Genomic DNA, 22,772 nt, shown 5'->3' with positions numbered 1-22,772 from the left:
TAAACTAATTCCATTTGCTCAACCTAGCTCCAGGTCCATATCTCTCCAGAGCAGAGGTTCTGAACCTTGGGGTCCCCTAGGTTAATGGTAGGAGTCCATGGCATTAAAAAGGTGGGAACTCCTGCTCTAGAGAATTGGGAAGCTTTAAAAATTAACAGATGGCAGTTAAGAAAGCAATAAGGGGAGAAAAAATGAATATGGTTAGCTAGTTAATAATATAAAAGAGAATACCAGAAGGTTTTTTCTTTTGGTTTTTAAAAGAGAGGCAAGAGTGGACAATGGACCAGTGAAAAATGATTTTGTAGAAGTACGAATGGCAACAATGAAATGTGGGATGAACTGAATAAGTATTTTTGATAGTTTGCAGATGACACAAAGGTTGATGGCTGACATAGGTTACAGTGGGACATTGGTCTGCGAGGTAGCACACGGAGTTCAATTCTGAAAAGTGTGAAGGGATACACTTTGGAAGGTTGAACCTGAAGGCAGAGTACAAGGTTAGTGACAGGATTCTTAGAGTCTGGAGGAACAGAGGGATCTTGGGGTCCACGTCCATCAATCTCTCAAAGTTATTGTGCATTTTGATAGGGTGGTTAGGATGGTGTATGGCGTGTTGGTCTTCATTGGATAGGGGATTGAATATGTTCTAAAGCTATGAGGTGATGTTGCAGCTCTAAAAAACTCTGGTTAGACCATACTTAGAGGAATGGTATTCAGTTCTGGTCACCTCATTATAAGAAGAAAGTGGCAACTTTAGAGAGAGTGCAGAGGAGATTTACCAGGATGCTGCCTGAATTAGAGAGCATCTCTTATGAGGAATGCTTGAGCAAACAATGGAGGATGAAAGATGACCAGGCAGAGATGCATAATATTTTAGGACGTATAAATAGAATCACAAGTGTAATATTTTCCCAGGGGGCAATGATGAATATAAAAGGGCATAGAGGGCATTATATTAAGGTGAATGGAGGAAAGTATAGGGGAAATATCAACAGCACGGCTTTTACACAGAGAGTGGTAAGGATATGTAATGGTGATGATAGAGGTAGATACATTAAAGACATTTAATAGACTCTGAGATAGGGACGTGAATAAAAGAAAAATGGAGGGCTATATGGGAGGGAAGGTTCAGATTGACCTTGGATTAGTTTAAAAGTCTGGCAAAACATTGAGGGCCAAAATGCTTGCACTGTGCTATGTTCTATCTCACCGTGGAAGACACCAGCAACAGTAAGTTTGTGGATGATACAAAGATAGGTGGAGAGGCAAGTAGCGTTGATGATACAGATGGACTTCAACAGATGGGAGAATGGACAAAAAAGTGACAGATGGAGTCAACACTCACAACACGCTGGAGGAAATCAGCAGGTCGGGCAGCATCCGTGGAAAAGATCAGTCAACGTTTCGGGCCGGAACCCTTCGTCAGGACTGAAGCGTTGACTGATCTTTTCCACGGATGCTGCCCGACCTGCTGAGTTCCTCCAGGGTGTTGTGAGTGTTGCTTTGACCCCAGCATCTGCAGAGTATTTTGTGTTGACAGATGGAATGCAGCTTAAAGAAGTACATAGTCATGCACTTTGGTAGAAGGAATCAAAGCATAATCTATTTTCTAAATGGGGACGGAATACAGAAAACAAAAATGCATTGGGACTTGGGAGACCTGGTTCAGGATTCCCTCAAGGTTGACTTGCAAGTTGATTCAGTGTAAAGAAGGCAAATGCAATGTTCACGTTAATTTTGAGAGGACGAGAATAGAAAATTAAGTATGTATTGCTGAGGCTTTATAAGGTGTTAGATGGACCACGTATGGAGTATTGTAGACTGTTTTGAATCCCATATCTATGGAAGGACATGCTGTCATTAAAGAGGGTCCACAGGAGGTTTATAAGAATGATTCCAGGATAAATGGGTTAATGTATGAGGAGGGTCTATACATGCTGGTGTTTAAAAGAATGATGGGATCATCATTGAAGTTTACCAAATGTTGAACAGACTGTGTTAAGGAGTTGGAGCTGGAACCGGATGAACTGCAGATCATTCGGGAGGCTGAGGGGTTGATAGACAGGACATACAGATGTAGGTACAGCCAAGATGTAGGACACCCTAGGTGACAGTCAGGAGGGGGAAGGGGATAGGCAGCCACTGCAGAGTATCCCTATGGATGTTCCCCTCAACAACAGATAGACCACTTTGGATAGTTGAGGGGTGGGGGGATGATTTAGCAGAGGAAAGCCACAGTGGTCAGGTCTCTGGCTCATTAGGGAAGGGTGGGGAGAGGATGTGAGCTCTAACGATAGGGGATTCTTCAATTAGGGGAATGAACGGGAGGCTCTGTGGATGAGACCGAGATTCCTAGATGGTATGTTAACTCCTGGATGCCAGAGTTAAGGATATATTAGCCGAAGTGTAGTGAATTTGTGGAATTTGTTGCCACGTGCAGCTGTGGAGGCCAGGAGTTTGGACGTATTTAATGCAGAGATTGACAGGTTCTTGATTGGACATGGCATCAAAAGTTACAGGGAGAAGGCTGGGAACTGGGGTTTTGGAGGAGATTTTTTTAAAAAAAAGGGGGTCAGCCATGATTGAATGGTGGAGCAGACTCGATGGGCCACATGGCCTAATTCTGCTCCTATGTCTTATGGTTTGATATTGGTATGCAAAATAACAACAATTTAGTGTCATAGAAAAGTAAAGCACAGAAACAGGCCCTTTCACCCATCTCGTCCATGCTAAAACATTTAATCTACCTACTTCATTGACTTGCACCTGGAACCATAGCTCTCCATACTCCTACCATCCATACCCCAAATTAGGCCTTGCCAATGTCTTATACAACTTCAACATAATATCCAATCTCCCTTACTCAGTACTTTTATTTATGAAGGCCAATGTGCTTAAAGCTTCCTTTATGACCCTATCAACCTGTGACGCCACCTTCAATGAATTATGGACCTGCATTCCCAGATCCTTTTGTTCTACCACACTTCTCAGTATTTGTCCGTTCAATATGTCACATCTACCCTGGTTGGTCTGAATGAAGTGCAACATCTTGCACTGGTCTACATTAAATTCAATCTGCTATTTTTCAGACCATTTTTCCAACTGGTTCAGATCCTGCTACAAGCTATGTTAGCCTTCCTCGCTGTCTGCTACACCCCCAATTTTAGTGTTATCGCGAATTTACCAATCCAGCTAACCACATTATCATCCAGATCATTGATATAGATGACAAACAACAATGGACTCAGGGGCACGCCACGAACACAAGCCTCCTGTCAGAGAGGTAACCATCTACTTTCACTCTCTGGCTTCTCCAGATCAGCCAATGTCTAACCCAATTTTCTACCTCATCTTGAATGCCAAGTGATTGAACCTTCTTGACCAACCTCCCATAAGGGATCTTGTCAAATGCCTTGCTAAATTCCATCTAGTCAACATTCACTGTCTTACTTTCATCAACTTTCCTGGTAATTTCCTCAAAAAACTCGATAACATTGGTTAAACATGACCTACCATGCACGCGCCATGCTGACTATCCTTAACCAGTCCCTGTCTATCAAAATATTCATATAACCTGTCCCTTAGAATACCTTCTAATAACTTTCCCACTCCTGATGTCAGGCTCACAGGCCTATAATTTCCTGGTTTATTCTTAAAGCCTTTCTCAAAACAGCAGAACAGCATTGCCTATCCTATGTTCTTCTGATAACTCACCTGTCACTAGGGATGATTTACTGTAAATATTTCTGCTAGGACCCTGCAATTTCTGCACTTGCCTCCCACAGGATCTATGGGAACACCTTGTTAGGCCCTGGGAATTTATCCGCACTAATATTCCTCAGGACAGTAGACACCTTCTCCTCTGTAAACTGTACAGGGTCTGTGAAGTTGATGCTGCTTTGCCTCACTTCTATAGACTCTGTGCCCATCTCCTGAGGAAGTACAGATGCAAAAAAAATCATTTAAGATCTCCTCCATCTGTCTTGGCTCCACACATGGATTACCATTCTGATCTTCCAGAGGACCAATTTTGTCCCTTGCAATCTTTTTGCTTTTAACCTACAGAGTCTGTAGAATCCCAGGGATTCTCTTCCACCTTGTTTGCTAGAGGAACCTCATCCTACTTTTAGCCCTCCCGATTTCTTTATTTAGTGTTTTCTGCATTTATTATCCTCCATAAGCACCTCATTTGTTCCTACCTGCCTATTCCTGCTATACACCTCCTTCTTTACATAACCAGGGCCGATATATCTCTTGAAAACAGGTGCCCTACACCTGTTATCTTTACCTTTTATTCTGACAGACACATGCAAGCTTTGTACTCTCAAAGTTTCACTTGTGAAGGCCTTCCACTTACCAAGTACACCTTTGCCAGAAAACGGCCTGTCCCAATCCACTCTTGCCAGATCCTTTCTGATACCACCTACATTGCCTTTTCTCCAATTTAGAATTTCAACCTGCGGACCAGCCCTATCATTTTGCATATTTATTCTGAAACTAATGACATTGTGATCACGAAATGCAAAGTGTTCCCCTTCACAAACGTCTGTCACCTTCCCTGTCTCATTTCCTATTAACAATTCCCCTACTATCAATTTTCATTTGTAGAAATGAATTCCCAATTTCTAATAAATGTTTTCAACTTGATCCCAGAAAGCCCTAACTTTGAATTTTTTGACTTTGTACCCAAGTCCTAGACTGCATAACCAATGGTGTAGATTCTCTTTTCTCTACCATGTCAGCTTCTGTACTTACCTTGAAAACTTAGAAATAGCACACAAGCTCCTTAGTGTCCAGATGTAAATGTAGTAGATCTATATCACACAAGTCTCTGGAGTGTATCTGTTTCATTCCTAGATCTGTGCACACTGCTTTGGCTATTAGTTTACTAATGCTTTGGACTTCAAGGGGACCAGGTATGACCCTGGGAAGGCCATTTCTGGTGCAAAGTGGCAACTCAGGACTAAACCTGAATCACAGAGGCATGCTCGACAGCTGTGGCAGGGCTTGAATGCCATCAGCTCCTACAAAGCAAAACCAAACAACATAGATGGTAGTGACAGTTTACTCTCAGGTTAGCTCAATGCCTTTTATGCTCGACCAACAGAACACAGGGACACCATCATGAACCCTCAGAGCCCCCAACAACTGTGGCCTTAGTCTCTGAAGTCAACATGACAGCATCGTTCAAGAGGGTGAATCCACAGAAAGCATCTGGCCTGGTACAGCGTACCTCATTGAGTACTGAAGAACTGTACTAATCGACTAGCTAGAGTGTTTATGGACTTCTTCAACCTCTCACTTCAGCAGTGTGAGATACTCCCCTGCTTCACACTGGCATTAATCATACCAGTGCCCCAGAAGAAAGTGGTAACCTGCCTCAATGACTATCATCCGTAATGAAATCCCCAGGCCTGTGTGGCGAGCCAAAGAGCACTTGGCTCTGAGGTTTCTAGAGCCCCATTATTGGTTAATTGTTATTTAATGAGATTTTATAATCATTTATATTTCCTTGTTAAGTTTGTCTTTATTGGCTCGGGTATTCCATGCTTCTTGTATTATTTAATTGGATGCCCTATTAGTACTATCATGGGGTCTTATTTTTGAGATTATTATTCTTTTTACAGTGTCGCTCAATTGAGCCACCGATGTTCTGTTAGAATTCTTATGTATAAACTATGTTTTCTGTCTGTACATGGGATTCTGTCTTTCCTCCGCACTAGGGTTCCACCATTGCCAGCGTATACAGTGACATCATCCAGCAGCGCTTACATCATTGTGATGAAGTGCCTTGAGAGGTTTTTATGAAGCATATCAATTCCTGCTGATGAATGATCTGGATCTCCTCCTATTTGCCAACCATCACAACAGGTCAACAGAAGACATCATTTCATTGGCTCTTCACTCACCTCTGCAACACCTGGACAACGAAGATGCTCTTCATTGACTACAGCTCAGCAGGCAAGACTATCATCCCCATGAAACGCATCCCCTCAAGACCTGGGTTCTGTTACTTCCCTTAGGCTATTATGCGTCTGAACTCCCTGCCGCATCATATTCAAAATGTCAGTGGCTAATCTGTTCCATACCTTACAATATTTAATTTATGTGCTTTAGTTTCAATAGCACATGGGCACGTGGCCTAGTGGTTAAGGCATTGGACTAGCGACCTGAAGGTCGTGAGTTCAAGCCCCAGCCGAGGCAACGTGTTGTGTCCTTGAGCAAGGCACTTAATCACAAATTGCTCTACGACGACACTGGTGCCAAGCTGTATGGGTCCTAATGCCCTTCCCTTGGACAACATCAGTGTCGTGGAGAGGGGAGACTTGCAGCATGGGCAACTGCCAGTCTTCCATACAACCTTGCCCAGTCCTGCGTCCTGCAGAGTGAAGACTTTCCAGGCGCAGATCCATGGTTTCGCAAAACTAACGGATGCCTTACTAGTTTCAATAGGTACGTTTAATGTCAGGGAAATGTGTACAATATACATCATGAAATTCTTTTTCTTCACAAACATCCATGAAAACAGAGGAGTGCCCCAAAGAATGAATGACAGGTAAATGTTAGAACCTCAAACACCCCCTCACATATAAGCAGCAGCAAAGCAATGACCACCCCCCACCACCAACAAAAAAACATCGTTAGCCCTCACCGAGCACTCAAGCGTGCAGCAAAGCATCAATAAGGCACAGACTTGCAGTACCAAAGACTAATTGTTCACCCGGTAATTCAACATACCACAGGCTCTCTCTCTCTCTCTCTCTCTCTCCTTAATAAGGGAAAAAGAGGTGTCTCCATTTCACAGCGAGAGGGGAGACATAACAAAACAACTCATCGATTTATGGTGTTAAAAGTCTGTTGCGTTGCTTTTTCCAAGCTCTGTGCCTAAAGAACTTCTTGTTGTTTATGTGTGATTTTATCCTTACCTTCATAGGTTATTGTGTGTTACGTGTACTACTGTGCTTTTACACCCTGGCTTGGAGAAACGTTGTCGCATTTCTATATACATTTTATGCTTATATATGTTATATGCATATATATATAATTAAATGACAATAAACTTGACTTACCTCCCTATGCAATTGGATCCTTGATTTCTTCACTTGAAGAGCCCAGTTAATATGAATTTGCAACACCTTCTCCTTCACGCTCACCATCAGCACAGGTGTATCACAGGACTGTGTGTTTAGTTCTCTGCTCTATTCACTTTATACTTATGATTGTGTGGCTAAGTACAGATTTAACATCATATTTAAGTTTACTGATGACCCCACTGTTTTTGGTTGAATCAAAGGTGGTGACAAACTGGCATATAGCAGTGAGATTGAAAATCTGGTTGTGTGGTTCTACAATAACTTAATGTCAGCAAAACTAAAGAGCTGATTATTGACTAATGGAGGAAGAAACCAAAGATCCACGAGTCAGTCCTCAGTGGGAAAACAGAGGTGGAGAGGGTCAGTAGCTTTAAACTCTTTGGTGTTAACATGTCAGAAGATCTGTCCTGAGATCAGCACATAAGTGTCAACACAAAGAAGGCATGACAGCACCTCCACTTTCTTAGAAGTTTGAGTAGATTTGGCATGTCACCAAAAACTTTGACAAACTTCTGTAGATGCACAGTGCTGGATATCACAGCCTTGTATGGAAACACCAATGCCCAAGAACAGAAAAGGCTACAGAAAATGGTGGACACAGCCCAATTCATCACAGGCAAACCCCTCCCCATCACTGAGTACATTTACATGGAGTGTTGTTATAAGAAAGCAGCATTGATCATCAAAGATGCTCATCATCCAGGTCATGCTCTTTTCTTGCTACTATAATTAGGCAGGAGGTACAGAATCATTAGATCCCACACCACCAGGTTCAGGAACAATTATTACGCTACAACCATCAGGCTTCTGAACCGATATGGGTAACTTCAATCACCACCGCTCTGATCTGTTTCTATGACCTACAGATTCACTTTCAGCAACTCTTTACAACTTGTGTTATCAGTGTTATTTTTTTTATTTGTAGTTTTTCTTCTCTTGCACATTGGTTGTTTGTCAGTTTTTATGTATAGTTTGTTAGTCTTTCTATATATGTAAAATTATGTACAGTCTTCTTATGTATCTTTTTTTTGTAAATTCTATTGTATTTATTTCTCCTGTAAATGCCTACAAGGAAATGAATCTCAAGATAGTGTACGGTAACAGTGAAGAGAAGCTAAAGATGCAACAGCTAACAGGGAAATATGGCTTTCCAATATCTTTGCTGGCATATAAACTGTATTTCTTTATAGGTGTCTTATTTTCCCCTAATACATACTGCTCAACAGTTTGATGAACATTCCTCTCAACTAGTCTCAGAATCTAAATCAACACTGCATTTGCAAGGAACGGAGGAAACTTCTTAAGTATACTCTTAAATGGTAATTGTGAGGATCAGCACTATAAAACTCACGTTTAATGTAGAGGGTTTCATTTGAACATCGTCTTGCAACCTCTTTGTTGAACTTATATGAGTAGATTCAGACATTATCTGCTTGCATGCAGAAAATTACTGAATTCAAGAGCAACTCATTTGACACTCCACCACCATTAAACTCTTGGTTTACATTCTGATGAAGATTGGCTCCATTTAATGGAGCAGCTTACAATAACCATGCACTGTTGTTCAAACTTGTCTTTGAACATCAACAAAAAGTGCATGTAGACTGTAACAAGGGAAGGAGTACAGAATGTGAGGGAAACTAACCCTTTTCAAATTGATTTGAATTTGCAAGCCCTACACAAGCTCAGAGTTGTGAATTAGAGTTAATACTAGTGGATTTTTTTCTCATATGAGTGACAGCCACCAGAGCCAAGACCCATTGGATAACCTTCATCATCGACAACAGGCAATGCAAAACATGGCAGAAGTTAAATCTCCAAACACCCCTCAAAAAGTACATGGTAACAGCTTTGGAATTTTTCGGCAAAGCTTGTTCATTTATTCAGGGGCCAGGGGAAAAGATGAATGAACCTCAAAAAAATAGAAATATGTGATCAATTTAGGAACTGATGTCCTGAAAGCTGAGAGAACATCACATCTGGGTGTAATCACCCTCAGCTCTGATGACTATTGCTGACCCTTGCAAAAACCATCACAATCTTTAGTTAGATTGGTATTAGAGAGTTCCTTGGTCTTGTGGAAAACATACCATGTATTTTCCATTATTTAAGCTAAACAAAGTGAGAGAATGTGGGAGTGGATCAAGATAATGATCATATCTACACACACATCTGCTCACAAACCCTTTAGCCGCAACCGAACACCCTCCTGTTAAGTTAGCCAAGCAAAGAAAGATGTTTTAAGTTTTTTTAAAAAGTTTCTTCCTTTGGTGTCCAAGCATAACCCCGGCCTGGACAGATTATCAGCAAGTTCCTTGAGATAGTCAGCATACCCAAATACTCCTGCATCAACTGTAAACTAGTTCTTATTGAAGATCCAGAGTAGAAATTCTCAATAGAACAGATCCCTCTGGCCTGCATGTCACCCCAATTATTTTTGAGGCATGGAGAGAGGCCTTTGCAGTTTCTGGACTGGAATATGGTGGACGACAGGTCCTAACCCCAAGAGCACACATGATGAAAAAAAATATATAAAAAGACTCAATATGCAGAAACAACCATGATTTGTCAAAATCATAAACAAGTTCTTGATTTCTGAAAGACAAACAAGTCTGTAATATATACAATGCTTATTTTGGGAGAACTTTTTAAGTTCTCAGCCTTCAACAAACCCAAGGAGTTGGTAGAAAAAACCTGTGATTGGCAAGGTACAGTGTTGCAAGTGTTCCATCTCATTTAACAATACTTGTGGGCAATTGATGATGAGAACCAGGTTAGAAAGACATGCAGATACTCAGCATAATTCTTTTCCCTTTTCCATATTCCCATTCATTCCTACCTGAAGGATGTAACCACGGACATAGTCTCGAAGAGTCCATCCGAGGCCGTGGAGGATCTGGAGCACTTCCTCTTGCTTGAGAACACTGAAAAGGCGATCGAGGAGGATCTTGAGGCGCACAGGCACAGCCTGAGTCCCGTACAGCATCAGGCTGCTGATGTCAAATACCACGTTCGATTGCACAATCTCCACCTGAGTTGGGTGGTAGAGATGCTGGGTGCTGAGCTTGTCCAGCGCTGGGGAGAAACAGAACAGGCGATCTTAAACAGAACCTTCACACAGGACAGAGTGATATCACTTAGCAAACTTGATCGCTTCAGACAAGGAATCATGCTGCATTGCATAAACTGAGAACACGGTGCTTTCCTTCAGATAAGGGGAGTGGAGATCTGGAATGCTTCTTCCCAAAAAAAAGAATAAAATTGTTGGTGGAATATGGATAAGAAACTGGCTTAAGGAAAGAAAGCAGGGAGTGATGATAAGAGGTCATTGGTCATTTCTAAGACAGGATGATGTTCCTTGGGGGATTGTGCTGTGCCTACTGGTTTATTTGATATGTATTAATAACTTCCACATCAATATGCGGAACAAAATTTCAAAATGGGCAGACGCAGAGCTTGGGATTGTGATAAGCAATGAGGAAGATAATAAGGGACCGCAAGAAGTGTGCCACAGGGATTACTGTTGGCTCCACTGTTGTTTGTTATCTGCATTTTCGATTTGGATGAGACTGCAGTTGGCATCACTAGAAAGTTTGCGGAAGACACCAGACTTGCTGGCACAGTGCCAGTGGACAGTGAAGAAGGTTATCCAAGATCATATCAGGAATTATATCAACTGGCATAATGGGCCAAGTAATTCACATGGAATTTAACTCGAGGCAAAGTGATACGGTCTAGGAAGTTAAACTCGCAAGACTTACACAGTAACTGGCAGGACCATGGTGGGTATTGTAAAATGGAAACACCAAGGAATATACACACATGGTTGCCGAAGAGTGGTGACACAATTAAATGGGGTGGTGAAGGCGGAATTTGGCACATTTCTCTTCATCAGTCAGGACAATGAGTACAGGAGTTGGGACATCATGTTACAACTGCACAAAACGCTGGTGATACCACTCCTGCAATATTTTATGCAGTTTGAGACCAAATAGGTATTGAAAGAATGTCATTTAGCTAGAAAGGACGCAGAAAAGATTCACAACAGTGTTAGTGGGACTGGAAGGCTTGAGTCAGAAGATATGAGACATAAAGACGAGGGCTTTTTCCCTCGAGTACAGAAACCTGGTAATGACATACAGGTGTATAAAATTATCAGGGGCATAAGGCGAATGGACACAGTCTTTATCCCAGGGTAAGGAAGTCTATGCTAGTGAGTGCAGGTTCAACATGAGAGGAGAGAGATTTAAAGGAGACTTGAGGGGTAACCTTTTCACACAGTGGGTGTGAGAACATGGAACTAGTTACCAGAGGAAGTGGTCGACACGGGCACAATTACAACAATAAAAAGGTATTTGATTAGGTACACGGACAGAAAGGGTTTAAAGAGATATGGGCCAAAACGCAGGCAAATGGGTTCTCTCCGATAAGTAACTTGGTCAGCATGGGCCAGAATTTAAATCAGGAAGGGCCTGTTTCTGTGCTGTACAACTTTAAGATACCACTGGCAGACAAAAGGCAGTTGAAGTTTAATCTGTACAGAGAAGTGTGCAATGAACTTGGCAGAGAGGATAAGGAGTGACAACATAAGTTAACTGGGATAGCTATAAAGAGTGAGAAACAGGAGGAGCAGGGCATGTACATACTTAAATTCACGCAAGTGGCAGGGTGTGTAAAGAAAGGTTTATAAGATTCTGGAATTCATAAGCAGAGGGACAGAGCACAGGAAGATTACATCAAACATGCATGTTAGATCATAAAAGTAGTATTTCACTGAAGCCTAGTCACTAATATTGGAAGGTTGCAAAGTCCCAGAGAAGGTACGGTTAAGATTCGCTAGAATGGTTCCCAAGATGAGAGATTTCAGCTACAAAGTTAGATTGAGGAAATGGAATTGAAAGGTTGAGAGAAGATATGAGACATATACAAATGCATGCTTTAGATAGGAAGCTGTTTGCTATAGCAAACAGTTCAAGGACCAGGGACAAATTTAAATGATGGTCAAACATCAAAATGAGAGTGGTAAAATGTTTTATTTTATGCAGAAAGTGGTTATAATTTGAAACACAATGTCAATAGGGCTAGTGGAAATAGAAGATATAATTTGTTATGTACCTCGTCATATGATATGTGCAATCATGGTCTTCCTACGACTATGATTGTTCTTGGCAAATGTTTCTACAGAAGAGGTTTGTTATTGCTTTCTGGGCAACGTCTTTACAAGACGGGTGACTCCAGCCATTATCAATACTCTTCAGAGATTGTCTGCCCAGCATCAGTGGTTGCATAACCAAGACTTGTTATTTGCACCAACTGCTCATACAACCACTTGCTTGCATGGCTTCAGGTGACCCTGATCTGAGGGGGTGGGGTGGCTAAGCAGGTGCTACACCTTGCCCAAGGGTGACATGCAAGTTGATGGAGGGAAGGAGTGCCTTACACCTCCTTTGGTAGAGACATATCTCCATATCGCCACCCAAGAATATATTAGGGTTTTCTAAAAGGGATTGGATAGTCATTTGAGGCAAAATTTGCAGAGTACAGGAAAAGTACTGATAGTATTGTTCTACTACTAGCAAGCACAGACTCAACAGGCTGAGTGACATTGTTCAGCAGAAAAAATTCCATGATTCAATTGAAAAGCAAACGATGCCTTGGGTCAAATCGAGTAACTGTCAACACACACTCATACTTACACAAACACAGGCACGCACACACACACACTCGCACAAACACACACACAAACAATAAGTGACAAGCACCTGTCAAAGTGAAGACATTTCCACATTGATAGCTTTATCACTGTCATTAATGAAGTGAACGTAAAAACCAGTGAACCTCGGGAGAACAGGAAAACTCCACAAAGACAGCAGTGAATCTCAAGATTGAAACCAAATCACTGGAACCATGAGGCATGGGCACCATCTACTGTATCACTAAGTTGCCTTCAACTGAGAGGTTGTAAAAGCATCAAAAAAGATTGAACATGCGAGGACTTCTTCCTCCTTATCTCCAAGAAGAAAGGGGACAGGAATGACATCAGCCAATTACCTCATTACTGACTGTAGATTACAAGAATTTGTCCAAGGCCACTGCCAACAGTCTCAAGTCTGCTGTTGATCCACCCACGCCAAACTTGTGCTATGCGTGGCTGAAAGATGTTTGACAGCTTTGTGTTGCTCAGACGTACCATCGCCTACATGCAGGACAGGGAGTGGATGCCCAGCTGTTCAACTTGGAACAGCAGAAAGTCTTCAACAGGCTATCACACGTGTACATTGTGGATACGTTCTTGAAATGAGCTTTGTAGAGGGAACCTGAGGTTGGATCCAACTGCAGTCCAAATCAATGGGTGGGAAACAGATAGCTTTCCCATCAAGTCAGGAGTCAACCAGGGTTGTTCACCTCCTCATCTTGTTTGTGTCTGTACAGAGCCCTTTTCTGAAGCCATTATGAAGAACAAGAGCATCACCGTCTTCTGCTCAGCTCACAGATTGACCAGCATCTTCAACCAGCCTGAGTTGGCATCGGGGCAAGAGTTAACCATGCAAAGAGCAAGGTCATGCTCTTTGGCAGGTGTCAGGCCTCATTACCTGAAGGTGCTGAGGATGTAGGTTGGAGTGGCCAACGCACGTAACAGGAATTGGCTGGAGTGGCTGGGAAGGCAAAACAGAAATTCTGGCTGGAGGGGACATTCCCTCTCAGTAACTGGGAAGAACCTGATCATTAGGTGCAAGGTGCTCTCAGGTCGGATCTACATGGCACATGTGGCCCATCCCCCGCTCTCCCAGCTTGGAAATCACACAGGCCACCTTCTGATTCATCTGGATACCTAAGATGGGGTGAGCTAGACCAATCAAGTCCCTGGACAATGGGAGCAAAAATGCACCCAATGCTGTCATCATCCTGATGATGAATGCAGCAGGCTAGGCAGCATCTCTAGGAAGAGGTACAGTCGACGTTTCAGGCCGAGACCCTTCGTCAGGACTAACTGAAGGAAAAGTTAGTCCTTCAGTTAGTCCTGACGAAGGGTCTCGGCCTGAAACGTCGACTGTACCTCTTCCTAGAGATGCTGCTTGGCCTGCTGTATTCATCAGCAACTTTGATGTGTGTTGCTTGAATTTCCAGCATCTGCAGAATTCCTGTTGTTTGCGATCGTCCTGATGACCACCTTTGTGAGCGACTGCATTAGGCACTTAAATACATAGGCACAAAGTACCACTATGTGTAAAGCTCTACCTGTCCCGGGTGTTGTGAAGGATAAGTCTGGTCCCGTCACCATGCAACATCCCAATCAGCTGGTCGTTGCCGCACTTCCTGCACTTTGTGGAAAACATTATTCTAGACCAGTACCATCGGGCTGTGGTCAGCATGGAACATCCTGCAGATACTCTGGGGAAGGACTCGATGTATGCTGTGGGGTGCTTCCCTGTGAACACTTGGAGAAATGCCTCCAGTTCAGATACTTCCTTATATGATCACTCCCACCATGCGCTGTCTCCAAGAGGAACGTAGCATGGATGTGATGGCCACTCATCTCTTTCCGGCTACGGGTTTACAAGGAGGATGTGGAGTAAGATGCAAGAGCCTGCATCACAGTTCATCCCAGAGGACTCTCTGTTATATGGGATATTCCCAAAGGCCCACAGAGAGATGGCTGGTGGAAGATCATCAACTCAGTGAAAGTCGCCCTTTGACGTGCCCAAAACTCGCTGGTCTCCCAGTACATCAAGATGTCCATAGACAGATGCTGGCACGTTAAAGGCTGCAGGGGTACACGCTGAAGCTTGACGCGACCGCTGCAAGGGCTGGTGGGGTAGGACCACAATACAGGGCTTTTCCACTGCTGGGCAGAGGGGGACTGAGTTGGGTAAGGAAGCCCCTCAGTTAGTGTAATAGTGTACCGTCCCAGGGGCCATATGAGGTGCAAAGGTGCTATTGGTTTTAAAACAAAATGTAATTTAATTCTAAGTGCATTTTCTACAAATGTAAGAATGAAAAGGTGTTGCACAGTTTAATTTTGTAAATTATCCATCCAACAAAAGACACAATTGAACAGTTTAAAACTGAGAAGTTTTGATGGGAGAAACTGTTTTCAATTGACGGCTAATACTAATGGTACAGCCAAAAAGATTAAATAATAACTCATAAAGTTCCTCGGAGTTCACACCGTTGAAAACATCCTGACAAGTTGCATCTCCACCTGGTATGGGAGCAGTTGAGCATCAGACCAGAAGTCCCAACAAAGGACTGTGAGAACAGCTGAGAAAATCACAGGGGTCGCCCTACCATCCATCAGGGACACTTATCAGGAGCACTGTGTACACAGGGCCCTTAGTATTATTAAGGATTCCACCCATCCACACAGCATCCTCTTTGACTTTCTACCATCAGGCAGTAGACTCTGACGCATAAAAACAAGCAGTCAGGATGAGAAACACACAACACACTGGAGGAACTCAGCAGGTCAGGCAGCATCCGTAGAAATGATCAGTGTTTCCACGGATGCTGCCCGACCTGCTGAGTTCCTCCAGCGTGCTGTGAGTGTTGCTTTGACCCCAGCATCTGCAGAGTATTTTGTGTTTAGGATGAGGGACAGTTTCTTCCCACAGGCCAAGAGGCTTCTGAACTCCCGGCCACATTGTATTCAAAGTATCACTGGTTAATCTGTTTCATACTCTATAATATTTAATATTAATGCATTTAGTTTGTTATTTATATGTGATTCATCTGTAGATTTTATCCCTACTTTCATAATTTATCGTGTGTTATGTGTACTACTGTGCTTTACACCTCGGTTCAAAGAAACATTGTCTCATTTCTATATACATTTAATGGTTATACTGTCCATGTATGTAGTTAAATGACAATAAACTTGACTTGACTTGATAAATCCATCCATGAAAGAAGTCAAGAGAAACTTTTTAACACAGAGAATGGTGAGAGCATGGAGATTGCAACCACAGGGAGCAGTTGAGGTGAATGGACTGGCTGGATTTAAGCTGGATAAACAAGTAGACTGGATGTTGATGGGGTGAGGAGATAACCAGTCATGGACCAGGTGCATTGTCTTGCCAGTTCCTGCACTGAAGGCTCGCTTTAAGTGTCTTGTTGAATCCCTGATTTCTCACTTCAGTCGTTAAGTAGGTTCGTCATGAAAGTGTGCTTAATATATCTCCAGTTCGGAGCTGAGATAGATAAAGGAAAAGCAAGCTATACAGAGGCATAGTTCTGATACATGCACTGAGAGTACTGTCTTAAAACAACCTACTGAAGATGACTTTGCATGTCAAAGTTAAAGGACTTTCTGAAACAGTCAGAGATGATAGCAGGACCGGAAACAGTGACAGGACACAAGCAACTGTGAGAGGACAGGCCTGAAAAGACAGAGCGTTCCCTCTCACCCGCACACCTTTCCAGAGCCAGACCTCCTCCAATCAGATTTCCTGCAGGACATCTGCACACACTGAGGAACACTTCATCACTATCACTCAGCAGCCAGAAGGGAAGCCTCAAATTCCCACACCAGCACCACACAGGGCTCAGAAGCTGGCTGAAACAATATGCAACAAAATGCAAGTTTTCCCAATATCACCAGTGGAAAAATATTTCTTTTGCTCAGCACAAATATAATTCTATTTCAGATATTCTAAATCGTAATTTGCCAGAACTTTGGCAAATATCTGTTTGCAGTCATTCAAATGACTGTATGAGTTTTGCTGAATAAAATCCCTTTGATAAGACATTAAACACTCAATCTTAGCTTTTGGAAAAATGTGCTGTTTGATATCTGTGCTCTCATTTATTGGAAGGTATATTTTAATCTAATCTCATTTCTTTTTTTTCTTGACTAAGATAATCCCACAAAATATGAATTTGAGAATAAGTAATTCTCCATTAATAAGCACCGTCTATGCCAACTGGCATGTTTAAATATTCTTTGATTTTGCAAAGTACATTCATCAATTAACACAATTACAAAAATAAGGAAATTACCCCAATTAGCTTCAAGCAATACAGAGAGATTGAAAACGATTGAGCTGCCTGCCTGTGTGTGATAATCATTTTATCTTCACCACAGAGAGATAACTTACGAACTTGCACACAGCATCCATTCATGTATGCAGAATAAATTAAAATAGCACAGAAAGGGAACTTTTATCACATTTCCTATTATCTTATTCTAAGCGACACTTCAGCTAAGAGCACGAATTCATAGCCAGGGGCGAGATACTGCTTGACACTCCAAGCAACTTTTGCTCCAAACTTTGAACTGAATCCAGCTTTATAGAGTGGCCTTTTTATTTAATAACTATCACATTTCTGCTCTCTCCTGTGTTGCGCTTTCTGAGGCAGTCATGCAACAGTCAGCACCAGGAGATAATAACATCTTCAGATAAAAGTAGCAGCATTAATGTAATTGTCAGATCATCTCTCTTGCAAATCTTTTGGAGTTCTGACCGCAGATATGACACCTGTTTTTGTCTCCTCTGATCCTGCAGCAGACTTTCCACTGAGGGGTTGCCTGATACACATCCTGCCAGATACCAGAACAATAAAGATGAAGAAATTCTTGTCAGAGAGGCTGCCAAATTCTACAGGAAAGCTATTTATGTAAGCTCTCTCTAAGTATCTTTCATTAACCCATCTTCCCACATCCCCCAGTTTCTCCATCTCCCCCCTTCCATCTTTCTCTTTCTTCCCTGTCTCTCCTCTACCCATCTCTCTTTCACTTCAGCTCTCTCACTCTCTTCTCTTTTCTGCATTTTTCTCCCCTTGTCCTTCTCTCTCCCTTGCCGATCCCTCCTTTTTCTATCTATGCTTCTACCTGTCTATTCTCTTTCTCTGCATCTCCTAGCTTTCACTCTCTCGTCATCCATCCTCCCCCTGCTTCTCTTTCACCAACACTCCTTGTCCTTTCTCTCTCCCCTTTCTAATTTCCTAGTCTCCCTCCATCTCTCTCCCTTATATCCTTCCCTGTCATCTTTTCTCATACCTCTGACTTGCCCTTTCTCATCTATCTCTCATTTACAGTATTTCTCCCTTTTTCCTTTCCAGTTTCTCTCTTCCTCATATTTCTCTTCTCCACCAACCTTCTCACATCTCAGTTGTCTACTCCTTCCTTCATTCCAATCTCTTTTTCCATCTCTCTCACTCACTTTCTCTCTTGCCTCTTGCTCTTCTTCCTTCCAATTTTTCTTTCTTCCCTCTCTCTCCTTCAGAGTCACAGAATCAATGAGCCCTTTGGCCCAACCAGTACCACCAATGTCCACCTAAGTTAGTCACATTTTCCTGCCTTCTTAACCTTTTTTGTTCATGTACTTGCTCGAGTGTCTTTTAAATGTTCTTAATGTACCTGCCACAACTACCTCCTTTGACAGCTCATAATAAGAGATTCTGTGGGTGCTGGAAATCAAAAGCAACACAACCATACACACAAAATGCTACAGGAACTCAGCAGGTTAAGCTGTATCTATGGAGGGGAGAGCGCAGTCAACATGTCTCAACCAAATCACTAATTTCCCTCCATAGCTGCTGCCTGACCTGCTGAGTTTCTCCAGCATTTTGTATAAGTCACTCTGACAGCTCATCCCATATCAGACCACCCTCTAGGTAAAAAGGTTGCTCTAGGGTTCCACCCAAATCTCTGTGTTTCCCTCCCAATCTCTCTCTCTTTCCCTTTTTCCCATACCTTCTCTCCACCCCTCTCTCTTGCTGTCTGACCATTCAGCCCTTTGTGTCATGTCTGACATTCCCTAACAATATGGCTGATCTTTCTTCTCAGTGCACTTTTCTACATCGTCCCTCAATTCCCCTGACATCTAAAAATCCATCAGTGTCTAATCTTGAATACACAGCCCTCCTCGCAGGGAAATTCCCAAAGACTCTCTAGTCCCCAAGTAAAAAAAATTCCTTCCCATCCCAGCCCTATATGGCAGCTTCTTATTTTCCAGCCATCTGCCGGATAGAAACACTTTCATTACATCAACCCCATCAAATACTACCATAGATTTCCTGACATCTTTTCTGGAGCTTGTTTTTGAGCACAATATTAATACCAAAAGCTTAAAAGTTATTATCTCCTGTGATCAGAATCCAAAAGCAATTGTAAGGCTGCCCTGGTGAGATCACCAATATCAATGAAAGACAGGAGTCAATCCTGAAGTCTGTGCAATAAAAAACAGATAATTATTATAGTTACTGAATGAACTGGGAATATTCTCAGAAAGCAGTTTTTCACCCTGCCCATTTGTGGGATAGGAACTTTATTCCACAGTTTTACGTCAAAAATTTTTTTAATTTTTTGAAATTAAAAAGAAAAACAGCACGACACAAGCAGGCACACGTTCAACAGAGCAGAATGCCATTTGCTACAGAATCAACCTTATTTCATTTCATCAATTTCATGAAGTGCAATGAATGCAGAGTTGTGCACAATGGAACATTTTCACTGGTTGATCTTTCAGAACTACACACTAAAAATGACTAGTAAATACAGAAACACACAGATATTTTAACTACTAGGGAGTTAGGGACGTTGGAAGATGAACTGGAAAGAATTGAATCAACCATGTTCTTACTGATTGGCAAAGCAGGCTTCAGGAGCAAACAATCCAGCACTGTTCTATTTTCTTTTCCTTTTGTTCTTGTGAAAAGGTATATTCATGCTTCTACTAGGGAAGTTTAAAGTCATCGATGTTTAGATTATGGAAAGGTTGAATGGACATGCCATGAAACAAAATATTTGTGATGATGAAATAAAGCACCACGATTAATATAGAAATCTTTACTACAGGCAATCTGGTACGTAATCAGAGACATTATGAAGACAAGAACCTAAAAGAGGTCAGGAACAGAAATAAACACTCAAAATGCTGGAGGACCTCGGCAGGTCAGATAGCATCTATGGAGAAAAGTAAAAAGTCAATGTTTCAGCCCAGGACCCTTAACCAGGAGTCATCAGGAACAGATTTTATTTTTCAGCAGCTCAGGCGAGAGGAGTATGTATTGGTATCAGGGCCCTTTGGAAGTTGGGAGAGAGGATAAAAGGAGCAAATTTGGGCAAGGCCAGTCATTTTGGACTATGCAGGCACTTACTATGTTGGCGTCAAAGGCCTAACCTCAGCTGCAAATAAAAGGCCATTGTTTGAGAGTGTCAGTGATAGAGTGTGAAGGCTTTGGCTCAACAGGTGGAGGCACAGTTGAGAATTGCAAGCCTTTTTCTTCGCAAACACGAGGAAATCTGCAGATGCTGGAATTTCAAGCAACACACATAAAAGTTGCTGGTGAACGCAGCAGGCCAGGCAGCATCTCTAGGAAGAGGTACAGTCGACGTTTCGGGCCGAGACCCTTCGTCGATCCTGACGAAGGGTCTCGGCCCGAAATGCCGCTTCCTAGAAACGCTGCCCGGCCTGCTGTGTTCACCAGCAACTTTTATGTGTGTTGCAGCCTTTTTCTTTTTTGGTGTAGGACAGTCAGGATGGAATGCTCCTCCTCTCAGATGTAGGAACTTGGGACACCCAACAGTTTCCCAGATGACTACATCTGTAGGAAGTGCACCCAACTTCAGCGCCTGACTGACCAGGTTGAGGAGTTGGAGCTGGAGTGGAAGTACTCAGGGTCATTCAGGAGGTTGAAGATATTATGGATGAGACTTTTCAAGAGGTGGTCAAACCCAGACTACAGGCTTTGGACAGTAGATGTGTGACCAACAGGAGAGGTATGGGGACGCCAGTCTATCGCAAGGTTAACCTCCAGCATTTGCTAGTACCCATTTTCAGCTGGATGGACTGGAGCAGTGTGTGGTTAAGTGCCTTGCTCCAGGACACAACACACTCCCTTGGCCAAGACTCAAACCCACGATCTTCAGATTGTGAGCCCAATGCCCCAGCCACTTGGCCAAGCGTCACACAATTTTGGCTGATAACAACCTACGAAGTTACATAAATACTATTAATAACCCATGGGTGAAATGGACTCTTAAAATATGGAAAACTATTATAAAAGTATATAAACTAGAGAGAGACATTGCAATTATTAAATGATTTTACGCTGAACAAACTGGATGCTGGATTTAAGGACTGGACAGCTAAAGCAATAACAGCTATTTGCAATATAATGAAAGAAGGAACAGTGTTCAGTTTTGAAATGCTCAAACAGAAACTCTTAATAGAAAATTAAGACTTTTATCGATATTTGCAGCTGTGACAGTATGTTAATAGGATGGTTAAAAATGTAACCAAGGCAAGTACATGTTTGATAGAGCTATTTAGAAAAGCATATAATTCAGACAACAGTAGTTGAATAATTTCAAGCGTGTATAAGGGTTTGTCAAATCTTAAAACACATTCAACATACATTAAAACAAAATGGGAGCAGGAAGGAGGGATAATAATATCTCAGGAAGAATGGACAAGAATATGGAGATATCAATGGAAGTGTACCAGTTCACAGAAATAGAGGGAGTTTGGGTGGAAAAACTTGATAAGATATTTTATTACACACTCTCAGAAATCCCATTATGATAGTAACCTCCCTGTTTGCTGGAGAAATTGTGGAAATCAAAATGCAAACCATTATCATGTTTTCTAGAAATGCCCCGCTATCAAAGACTATTGGAGTGGGATACACAATGCCCTACAAGACATCTTTAAATGTGAAATACCCATAGAAAGTAAGACCATATATTTTGGGTATATACCTCAAGAATGGGTGAAAAGAGATAAATATTTAATGAATATACTGCTGGTGGTTGGTAAAAAGACCCTTACCAGGAAATGGTTATCACAGGAGAGCCCAACTTTAAATGTATAGATGGAAATTACAATGGACATTTACAAAATGGGGAAGATAACAGCATCTGTAAATCATAAGTTGGAACAATTTGATTTATACTGGGAAAAATGGTTTAACTACATAACACTTCATAGGCCTGGTTTTATTCTCACAAATCAATGAATATGTTGTAAAAAAAAAGATCACTCCCTACTTTGTACATAGTTTTCTGCTTTTGATTGTTCTTTCTTTCCTCTCCTTTCTATAAGTGTATACCTCAGATAAATATTATGGGGAGTTGACAAATATGACTATATGAAACATATGTACAGTATCTGAAATACATCTTACAGAAAGTTTTGTTTGATGATGAACTTCAATGAAAAATAAATTACAAAAAATAGTTAGGAAAGAGGCCGAAGAGAAGGACCTCCAAAGTTGTAATCTCTGGATTACTCCCTGTGCCATGGGCTAGTGCAGGTAGAAATGGGGCGATAGCACGGATGAATGAGGGGCTGCTGAGATGGTGTAGGGGACCGGGTTTCAAGTTTCAGGATCATCGGAACTTTTAATGGGAAAGGGGTGACCTTACAAGAGGGATGGGTTGCACATGAACTGGGGGCCAATATTCTGGTCGGGAGGTTTGCTGCTGCTACTCGGGAGAGTTTGAACTAGTTTTGCAGGAGGCTGGGAACTGGAGCTACAGCTCAGTAAGGGAAGGATCAGACCAAAAGATAGATGTCATGAAAAGTATTAGAAGGCAAAATCGAATGACAGAGTATCATGTGTAAGGGTGATGAACTTAGAGCTTGGATCAGTACATGGAACTATGATGTTGTAGCCATTACTGAAACTTAGTTGAGAAGGGGGCAGGAATGGGTAATTAATGTACCAAGGTTTCAA

At 42.1% G+C, this 22,772-nt stretch overlaps 1 protein-coding gene across 3 annotated transcripts in view; it reads right to left on the bottom strand.

Moving 5' to 3' along the window:
- bnc2 (basonuclin zinc finger protein 2) overlaps window positions 1–22,772 on the bottom strand; it is a 669,085-nt gene that overhangs the window by 264,607 nt on the left and 381,706 nt on the right. For all 3 annotated transcript variants that reach the window (XM_072258223.1, XM_072258221.1, XM_072258222.1), the window contains exon 3: window positions 9,934–10,169. In XM_072258223.1, coding sequence (XP_072114324.1) covers window positions 9,934–10,169 — 236 coding nt within the window. The remainder of the gene's footprint in view (window positions 1–9,933; window positions 10,170–22,772) is intronic.

Source organism: Mobula birostris, chromosome 5 (genome assembly GCF_030028105.1).
Source record: "Mobula birostris isolate sMobBir1 chromosome 5, sMobBir1.hap1, whole genome shotgun sequence".
Lineage (NCBI taxonomy): Eukaryota > Metazoa > Chordata > Chondrichthyes > Myliobatiformes > Myliobatidae > Mobula > Mobula birostris.
Note: the sequence above shows the minus strand (reverse complement) of the source record. Positions and strands in the feature narration are given on the sequence as shown.